Source organism: Musca domestica, unplaced genomic scaffold (assembly GCF_030504385.1).
Source record: "Musca domestica strain aabys unplaced genomic scaffold, Musca_domestica.polishedcontigs.V.1.1 123, whole genome shotgun sequence".
NCBI lineage: Eukaryota > Metazoa > Arthropoda > Insecta > Diptera > Muscidae > Musca > Musca domestica.
The window spans coordinates 1370355-1381210 of NW_026712161.1; the positions used below are offsets into that span (position 1 = coordinate 1370355).

At 36.6% G+C, this 10856-nt stretch overlaps 1 protein-coding gene across 1 annotated transcript; it reads right to left on the minus strand.

Moving 5' to 3' along the window:
• Window positions 1-433: 433 nt before the first annotated feature.
• On the minus strand, window positions 434-6794 carry LOC131800702 (uncharacterized). Its single transcript, XM_059118378.1, has 2 exons — window positions 4583-6794; window positions 434-4531 (listed from the first exon to the last, which is right to left on the minus strand). The coding sequence occupies exons 1-2, from the start codon at window positions 6792-6794 to the stop codon at window positions 798-800; spliced, it is 5946 nt and encodes a 1981-aa protein (XP_058974361.1). The 3' UTR covers window positions 434-797.
• Between the last annotated feature and the right edge of the window lie 4062 nt (window positions 6795-10856).

Below are 10856 nucleotides of genomic sequence, written 5' to 3' on the forward strand. Positions count from 1 at the left end.
ATAGTACATTTCTTACAAACAGAGGATTCAACTCCAAACCACAAATATCAATCGCAGATACCAACGTAGACCTCAATATCAAATTTCACCTTTGACACGAATAATGGCCTTCAAACGGCCAATGAAACCGTCATACACTGCCCGAATGTTGCTCCGTATTTTGGCCCATTCTCGACGAAGCGCTTACTTGAGGTGATCGACACATTTAGTGCCAACCTTACTTTCCAAAATGCTCTAGGCTCAATAGTCCAACGGATTTGTATCCGGAGATTTTGGTGGCCATTGTGCGCTGGAAATGAAGCGAGGAACCTCATCGCGTGCTGAGTGCGATGGTGCTGAGTCCTGTTGCGTGTTTTTGCGTTCCCAAGGGGATTCCAAATGTCAATAAAAGAAATATACTTGTTGAAAAGGCAAGTAGGCCGAGCTGGTGGTTTCCACTGGGATTTTGAATAAAATACAACTTGTTCCATAAAAGTTGATTTATTTCACAAAATGTATTTCTATTAAAATTCCTAAATTACAAAAAAAAATTAGGAATTAAAAAACTATAAAATAGTAAATATAAAACAAGCCATACTTTTTGGTATGAAACCACAAAAACTTTTAAAATAGTTCAAAAAATCAGTTCCTGAGCACAGCGTATTATCCAACTTATTGGTATTTATTCAGGACAGAAAATGGCGGTACTCAGGGACGCTACTTGACATTTTTTCTAAGTTTCGTTAAATATTTACAATAAATTGACATTCCAAAAATTATTATTTCATAAGCAACAGTGTTGCAAGATCGTTTACAAATCAATGAGATTTTGGGAGTGCCGCTAACATTCCCCCCGCAGTATGGCAAGGAACCTTTCCGCTGCCAGACTCTCGTTGAGGGGCTACGTCCAAAATTGCCAATTTAGTTACAGGCCGATCCATGATACCTCGTTGTGTGAGCACTTTTGCACTACGGACCTGTCCATCACTTGCCAATCTCGTTTGAAGTACTTTACCACGCAGCCAAACATTTCGAGGTAGAGAAGGATCAACAATAATCACTAAGTCCCCCTGACATAATGGTTTAGATTTTTCGTACCATTTCGACCTACAAGTTAACGAAGGCAAGAATTCAGCTAACCACTTTTTCCAAAATATGTTTGCATATTGTTGTGAAAGCAGCCAATTTTGCTTTAATAATATGCCACTGTCGCTGCAAACTGATATCGGTTTTAACCCACTTGAACTTCCCACTAGGAAGTGATTTGGAGTTAAAGCCTCTGACGTTTCGTCGTCCACAGGAACATAAGCAAGAGGCCTAGAATTTACGATATTTTCAACTTCTATTAAGGTACTTAATAGGAGCTCATCACTAGGACACCTTGCTGGTATAATTTTATATAAAATAGTTTTAATTGATCGTACAAGCCGCTCCCACGCACCTCCCATGTGAGGTGAGGCAGGAGGATTAAAATTCCATTTTGTCGTAGTACTAGTGAAAGTTTTTACTAACTCATCTTTATCTACCTCAGTTACCGCCTCACGTAACTCTCTCTCTGCGCCAACAAAATTTGTGCCATTGTCACTATAGAATTCAAGTGGAATTCCTCTTCGTGCCATAAAATTTCGAATGGCTAGAATACATGAACTTGTTGTCAGCGAATATGCAACCTCGATGTGAATTGCTCGTATGGTCAAACATGTAAACAGACATCCATATCTTTTTTCCTTGTGACGATTGACGGTGACCAATATGGGACCAAAGAAATCTATTCCGGTAAAAGAAAATGGTGCACCGAATGAAGCCAGTCGTGCTCTAGGCAATTTTGCCATTTGTGGACTTTGTGGAATAGCTTTGTGGATTTTACACATTTGACAGGATCGTGTTATTGTTTTAAATGTCGTACGTAGTCTGGAAATCGAGAATTTTTGTCTGATTTCATTGATGGCTGTCTCATGATTCATATGGTGAAATTTCTCATGATAGTGTAACAATATCAGTTTTGTTATATGACATTCTCGAGGTAAGATAATAGGGCGTTTTTGTTCCCAAGGCACATCTGCTTCATCAATTCTTCCATACACACGTAAAACGCCATCTTCCAGATACGGTGATTTGCAATAAATATCGCTGGATTTGTGTATAGAGGCTTTCGACATAAGTTGTGATATTTCTGCGGAATATGTTTCACTTTGAGCCTGCCTATATAAAATTGTTTCTGCTCGTTTTAGCTCCTCTTGAGTTAATTCATGAGTTTGTTTCTTAATTCTGCGACAATTGTTAATAAATCGTAGTACATATGCAGCCGTCCTTAAAAGGCGGACCCATTTCGAAAATCTGAGTACATCAAAGGTTGTATATAATGTTGTAATTTTAAAAGAATGATGTACTCGTTCTACTTCCGTTGGCTCAGGATGAGCACTTGTTTTAGGCCACTCCTCCTCAGGCAAATGTAAAAAATCTGGACCGTTAAACCATCTACTATCTATAGAAATTACAGGTATCTTCGACCATTTTGTAGCATCGTCAGCTACGTTTTGCTTGCTTGGGACCCACTTCCATTCATTGAGCGAAGACAACTCTAAAATCTCTGTGACTCGAAAAGCCACAAACTGATTATATTTTCTGGCATCAGAATTGATCCAGCTTAGCACTGTTTTTGAATCAGACCAATAATATTTTTTAGATATTTTAATATCATGATTTTCCATTACAAATTTGGCAAAACGAGAACCTATAAGGGCGGCCATAAGTTCAAGACGTGGCACAGATGTAATCTTAATAGGTGCTACCCTGGTTTTCGACCCCACAATGGAGCAAACGATTGTATCATTCTTTTTCAATCTGAAATAGCAGACGGCTGCATAACCATCTTTGCTTGCGTCGACAAAGGTATGCAGTTGCACCTCTGTATCTGTATGGGTATCAAAAGATCTTAAATAACAACGGGGAATTTTAATATTTTGTATTTCGGGTAAAATATTGACCCATTGGATCCACTTTCGGTTCAATTCAAGGGGAATCGATTCGTCCCACTCTATTTTGGCCCTCCAAACTTCTTGCATAAGAATCTTTACATACATTATAATGTGTCCGATGAGACCGAGCGGGTCGTAAATAGACATAACTAATCTTAGCATTTGCCTTTTAGTGGGAGATTTTTTATTCGAAAATATATCGCTTTCCATAAGCCAGTTAGAAATTTTGAATGTTATTACATCCTCCAAATATTCCCAAAATACTCCCAAAACCTTCTCAATCTGTTGGTTTTCTTTGAAATTTAGGCATTTAACGTTCTGTGCTTCGATTGTAGGAAGAGAATCCATTACAAATTGGTTGTTACAGATCCAATTACGAATATTAAAACCGGCTTGGCGGTGAATATATGACACTTCGGTAATTAATTGAATAGCCTCCTGAGCAGTATCCACGGAATCCAGAAGATCGTCTACATAATGATTTTCTATTATTGATTTGGATGCAGTAGGAAATTGTCTTTTAAATTGAGCTGCATTATGATTTTTCACATACTGTGAAATGCTTGGAGCACATGTGGCACCGAATATCATTACATCCATTACGTATATTTCGGGAATTTTCTCCTGCATACACTCTCGCCACAAAAATCTTTGTACGTCGCGATCTTCACGCCGTATATAAATTTGGTGGAACATCTCCTCAATGTCTCCACATATAGCCACAGATTTTTGCCGAAATTTAAAAAGAATTGATGGTAATGAAGCTAGAAAGTCAGGTCCTTTTAAAAGAAATGAATTTAAAGATGATCCATTTGATTTTGCTGCTGCATCCCAAACTACGCGCGATTTACCGGGTTTGTTTCTATTAAAGACAGCGAAAATTGGTAGATACCAAACTCTTCCATCGGCTCGATCAATTTCATTTTCTTTCAATTTTCTTATGTAGCCCTTAGATAGGTATTTTGACAATGTTTCTTTAAATGTGTTGAAAAGCTCGTCATTTTGCTTTAATTTTCGCTCTAAGCAAACAAGGCGTTTGAAGGCCATATCATAACTGTCAGGCAATTTTACTAAATCGAATTTCCATAATAATGGAACTATATAGTTACCATTGGCATTTCGTTTTGTAAAGTTATCTAATAGATGCAACGCGCGTTGTTCGCTTTCAGCAATAAGAGGGTCTTTTATGCTAATCCCCACGCTATCAAGAGCATAATAGCTTCTGACCAACTTGTCTAAATCATTATCACTCGCAGAACACTCACATATATGATAATTAAAGTGCTTACCTGAGTTCTTGTTCTCTGCGACTGTGCCGTATATTAGCCATCCAAGTTGTGTTCGTACAGCAACGGGCTCATACGGGGATCCCTCACGGACTTTATTATGAATTCCTAGGTCGAAATGATTCAATCCAATTAACAACATTGGCACAGCATTACTATAACTTTTCACAGGAAGATTTCGCAAGTGGCGATAATTTTGCGCCATAACTCTATAATCCAGCGATTGGGATGGTAAATTTAGCGAATTTACAGTAAAAACATTCATGTTGAAGCGCTTTCCATTTCCACCTGAAATACCTATTTTTACTTTTTGTGAACTATTTTCCGTTCTTTCCATACCTCCAGTCCACCGAAGGCAGAGGGGGTTGGAAATGCCCTCCACATCCAATTGGTTCACTAACGACTCGTCCATTAAACTGATTGAAGATCCGTCATCTATGAAAGCATATGTGTTTATGCTTTTATCTTTTCCATATATTTTTACAGGAATTATTTTGAACAAAATATTTTTTATTTCAGCACTATGTGAGTTGTTTACTACTTCTTCTATATGCAAATTGTTTACATTGTCATTTGACATTTCATTATGTTCATTTGCAGGTTGTGAATATCGATGTAATGACGAGTGGTGAAAATATTCGCACCCCTCTTTACCACATTTCTTCTTCTTTCTGCACTCATCGTTGTGCTTACACAAACAAAACTTGCAAAGTTTGTTCCTTTTCACCACATTCCATTTCTCTCCACGATCGAGTGAGAGGAATGTTTGACAGCTAGCTACTGCTTTGCAGTTGTTGTTGCATACAACACATTTACGTTCATCGCTATGAGTATAAACGTAATCTTTTTTGTATGCTTTTTTGTTATTTGCTGATATTTTGTCTTTATGGTTTGTTGTTGTTTTCGAACAGTGAGGTTCAACTGCTATACTACTGGCAGTGATGCCAATGCTGAATATCCATTTGTCAAATTCAGATAAATTTGGATTTTTGTTTTGGTTCATCAACTGCATTTTGTAATTTGCCCATTGCATTTGATACGAAGGGGGGAGCTTTTGTATCAAATCAAAGAGAAGAGATGAATTATTTATTTCATCATACAAATTGCTGGCGGTGATGGTGGAAATTAGGCTTCGGACTTTTATCGCAAATGTGGTAAGTGTTTTTAGATTGTTTTCATCAACTACTGGCGACGATTTTATTTTATATTTTATTGAATTGATAATTTTTTCAGGTTGGCCGTACAGCAATCGAAGTACCTCAACTACTCCTGGTACATTAGCAGGATGAATCAACATTTGTTGCACGCTTTGGAGAGCTTCTCCCTTAAGAGATTTTTGAAGACGGATTAAGTTTTCCGCATTAGTGAAGTTGCAGGCGGCAGTTGACCATTCCAAAGTGGAAATAAAAGTGGGCCATTCTTCCGGATTGCCAGAGAATGGTGGCAATTCCTTCGGCATGGATTGCCTAGCATTTATGTGCGACTGTAGTAGCCTGTTGTGAGGTTCCAGACTTACAGGTGGACAAAATGATGTCGCTGTATTGGCATTAGGAGAAATATTCATAGTCGAAGACATCGGTTCATTCTGTAAGAACGTATGTGGAGCTGAATCCTTAATGTATGACTGCTGACGTGGCTGATGAGAAGCGAAATTCGTATTGCGATTCAGTGGAGCTGGATCCTCATTAGGTGAAATATTCATGGTGGTAGAAATTGGAGCAGTTTGTAAAAAGGTGTGGGGAGCAGAATTATTAATAATTGTTGGCTGATAAGGACGAAAATTTGCATTGCGAATTAGTGGAGGTCGAGGTAAATGTGGATTTACGGTTACATGAGGAAGATGATCAATGACACCTGACTGCACTTCTGGGTGGCAGACGCTTGTAGTTGCCGTGTACATTGCACGATTTGGTATTGACAAGGTACTCGCAGAAGCAGTGGAGACAATGGGCACGAATGAAGTATTTGCAGTTTGGTGATTATGATTTATTTGCATGTTTGTTTTTGGTTTATTTTGCGTATTGGCGTGACCTGATATGTCACAATAAACAATCTCGTGGGGCAAGCTTGAAGCTTGCTGATTTGTGTTGGTACATTGATTATTAGCGGCAGATAGATGCCTATCTTCAGGGAGAATTTCTGATGTTTCATCTTGATCTGGAACTTTATTTAGCCAATTTTGTACTGTTCGGGATTTGTTAGACGAAGTATCACTTATATCTTCGGCTTCCTCAAGAAGTTGGTATTTTTTATTTAGATATTCTGTATTAAATATTCGCTCTTCTTCAAGTCTTTTAAGTTGTAATTGAATTTTACGCGAATGTGACTTGTTAGAATGAGCAGAACTCCGAGTTGTAGCAGTGGATGCTGGTGAGTTAGGTCGTATGACGGAGCACTGCGGACATTTTTGGGTTATGTCCGACGTGGAATTTTTGCAGTTGAATTTTTTGTTGCATTCTATGCAATATTTCTCATTTTCGTCAGGGGATTTTTGACTTAGTGAAATATTGTGATCATTGTGTTGCTGACCTTCTGAATTTGATAACTCCATTTTCTACTTACTGCGAGATTGGCAGGTTATTGTAGACGCTGCAGTTGGCCCAGGATGAGCCACAAAAAGAATTTTAAAATGTTGAAAAGGCAAGTAGGCCGAGCTGGTGGTTTCCACTGGGATTTTGAATAAAATACAACTTGTTCCATAAAAGTTGATTTATTTCACAAAATGTATTTCTATTAAAATTCCTAAATTACAAAAAAAAATTAGGAATTAAAAAACTATAAAATAGTAAATATAAAACAAGCCATACTTTTTGGTATGAAACCACAAAAACTTTTAAAATAGTTCAAAAAATCAGTTCCTGAGCACAGCGTATTATCCAACTTATTGGTATTTATTCAGGACAGAAAATGGCGGTACTCAGGGACGCTACTTGACATTTTTTCTAAGTTTCGTTAAATATTTACAATAAATTGACATTCCAAAAATTATTATTTCATAAGCAACAGTGTTGCAAGATCGTTTACAAATCAATGAGATTTTGGGAGTGCCGCTAACAATACTTTTTCTATCAAAAACATGGAGAGAGCCTAAAAGTATACTATAAAGAAACGAAAAAGACTTATTGTAAATAAGACTAACATAATGTGTAAACAAACCTTTTCACCATAAACAAACGTTTAACAGACTTAAAATTAAGCTCGTGAGAGAGGGAGGAGTGACTCCCTCTCCCCTAACAACAATGCATGCACATTTATATGTTACTGGGCGTACAAATTCTTGAGCGCTGGGGATGGACCGATGAGAATCCAAACACACAGGTGATGCCAGAATAACATTTGCTGTATCTAGAATAGGTTGGCTTTGCGAAATTTGAATACAATCGGACTCTTATTTCTCATTTTATAATAATCAAGCGTATTCCAAATATTGATCCTTTATAAGAGGAGGTTCTTTATGGAATGGGCCGATATCCTTTTTCGCGACTGTCATAGTGCTGATACAAATATTGGGATAAGCTTAGTTTGAATCAGATGATTCTTACTCTTCCTATGACATAAAAAATTTACCTTTGTGGGGGAGGTACCATGAGCAGTTGGCCGATATTATCAACCTCTGAACTCTAAGTATGATGCACCAAATCGGATACTCCCTACTCCAGCCAGCCAACTGGATGAACAGGCAGAAGGACGGACGAAAGGTCACCGCTTTATTGAATCCCAATGTGCTGAATCGGATTGCGTCCAAAGAGATCTAGAGTCACTCTTTGACCGTTTTCAGTGATATATACCCTATGTACCCATATGTCTGAGGCTATACAAATAGAGTTCACACAATTTTAGGTTCTGTTTTCATAGAAAATTGACTAGCTGGCAACATAATAGGGAGCTGGTTAGACCACCTTATCGACTTTGAGGCCACGCAATCACTGTTTCTCATGATCTATGAAGTCATCAAATAGCACAACCGAAACAATTAGATCACACTATTTATAGATCTTCGTTAAGGTACAAACCCAATATCGGGATTTAATTATTTAATTTCGTCACACAAAAAATAAGTGCAGGACTATTTATAGATCTTCGTTAAGGTACAGCCCCAATAAGGGGATTTCATTATTAAATTTCCCAACACAAAAAATAATTACGGGACAGATCCAACAGTTTATGCAACTAGATCTAAAAATAGAAAACAACTGTATCGGCGTTTTGGAAGTGTACATCGCAATGTTGCCTAAACATAGGGGCAAGAACCCCCTCTGTCACATTTTTTGAAATTTTCAGATTAAGATACCTTGGAATTCGTTCATTTTAGGTATGTAGTGTTTTGAACAACATTTCATATATAAGCACGAAGACTATTTGGTCACCAAAAAATATTTGTCATAAAATTCTATTCTAAAATTCTCTTCTAGAAAACGCCAAAAGTCTAAATCCTACAAATTTTAGATGGGTTAGATCCGTACCTATGCAAAATAATCCTACAAAGCATAATCTTCAAGGAATATCGATAAAGAAAAAATGATATTTTTTTTTATTTTCGGCAAAACGAACCTTTTTTCGAAATCGCTGCAAACTTATAATTTTCCTATCAAAGAGCCAGTTTTGGTTTTGGAAAATCCCATCGGTTTTGATAGTACTCGGACTTTTTTTATCTAAACCTCAAAAGAATTTTGAGTTCTTTCTCATCCATAACCATTGGCAAGGGGACTACAACTTTTTGAGATATATTTCGCAGCATTTGATGTAGAACTTTGACATTTTATATAGTGCTTTGGGGTACGTAAAGAAATATTGAATTAAAAAAAAAATACTATTTCCAATCCCAAAATTACGATATTTTCCAGTACAGGAATTTTAAGGAATATGGTTTTCAAAAATCCCCATTTCTATTTCTTCGATGTGAATATTTTTTCTGTATCATATGCACCCAAGAGACGACCTAATTTTAGGGATCTCAGAAAAATAAAAACTATTCCGAATTTATTACCATTTTCTATATCCAAAACATTAATATCAACCCTCGTCGCATCGATAGACAGATAGTGTTATCCACATGTATACGAACATTGGTGGTTTATGACACATTGACAGGCGCCACAATGCCATTCTTTTCTTTGCTTCCATTTAATTTGTCAATTTGTGATATAAGTGACACTATACACACAGACACACACTAGTTGGATGATATGAATAAGTATATATGTGTGTGTGCATACGGCTTAGCGTATATAATTGAACCAGTGAACATTTTTTGATTAAATTTAGGTAAAATGTAGAAAAAAATTATAGCTAAATATTTGGTTATTTATATATATATTTGGATATTAAAAAGAAACAAGTAAGAAAACTGTAAGTTAATTTGGAACGAATTTGGCATTTTTCAAGAAGTTAAATCCGTTAAAAAAAATTCTGCTAAAATCTTAAAAATACCGAATATAGCCGTTATATTAGGGTCTATACGACGACATGGACCAGCATAGGTAACTTTTGTCACATACCATTACAACATTCAAATACGAAACTTGAAAAAATCGGTGAATAATGTAGCTAAAATCATCAAAATACCGAATATAAGTAGGTACTATTATATGGGGGCTATACGATGACGTGGACCTTCACACGCAATTTTCTGTTATAGGCTGTAGTATCCATTACGAACTACAAATACCAAATTTGAAACAATTCCGGTGAATAATGTCCCCAAAATCATCAAAATACCCAATATCGGGAGGTAGCGTTATATGTGGGCTATACAAAGGCATGGACCTGCGCGGACAATTTTCTGTCACAGGTTGTAATAGTAATAGTAACATTAAAATTCCAAATTTGAAACATTTCCCCTGAATAATTTCGCTAAAATCACCAAAATACCGAAAATAGGGAGGTGCCATTGTATGGGGGCTATACCAAAACGTGGACCTACATGGCCCATTTTCAATACCAAAAGTCCTGTAGACACAATTTAAATTTAAGTAAAATTTTATCAACCTACTTCATTTCGTTCGGAAGCTGAACTGATTTATAAATCTACATAGAATCTTATGCTGATCAAGAATATATATACTTTGTAGGGTCTAAAATGTATATTTCGAGTTGTTACTATGGTGGAGGGTATAAAAAAATAAAATTTAGAAAATTACAAAAAAGCGGTATTTCAATTGACTGTACTGTCCATTTGAATTTTATTTCATGCAAGTGTTGAGCTCTTGCTTTTGGGCTAAAAAAATGGATATCATCCCACGGTAGCGCTAAGCATTCATAGTTATGTCACGATTCGCAGGGTCTTAGAAAAGCCCATAAAACGCACTAAACTGTAAATTTTCTAAATGCATTGCCAGATTTTGCGATGCACCTTCTCTCCAAAATTCACAATTCAGCTTTTTACGTACCCATTGAATCAAAACTGAACTTCCTCCCTGAAAAAACTTTCCGGTCAACTTTCCAAGAACCCATTTTGATACTATAACTCAATGGTCTGTAAGACGAGGAATTATATACCAAACTTAAGATGTTTGACTGTCAAACAAAACACGAAACGTTCGTGAGCTATTTAACACTGCGTTGTCAGAAAGATAATATCTTAAAAATCGGCATTTATTAAATCTACGCATTT

Excerpts from the sequence above, each read along its gene's own strand:
- LOC131800702 (XM_059118378.1), bottom strand. The coding sequence starts at position 6,794 with ATGGAGTTATCAAATTCAGAAGGTCAGCAACACAATGATCACAATATT. Across the intron at positions 4,532-4,582 it reads CTGCCTTCGGTGGACTGGAG|GTGGAAATGGAAAGCGCTTC; the intron begins GTATGGAAAGAA and ends TAGGTATTTCAG.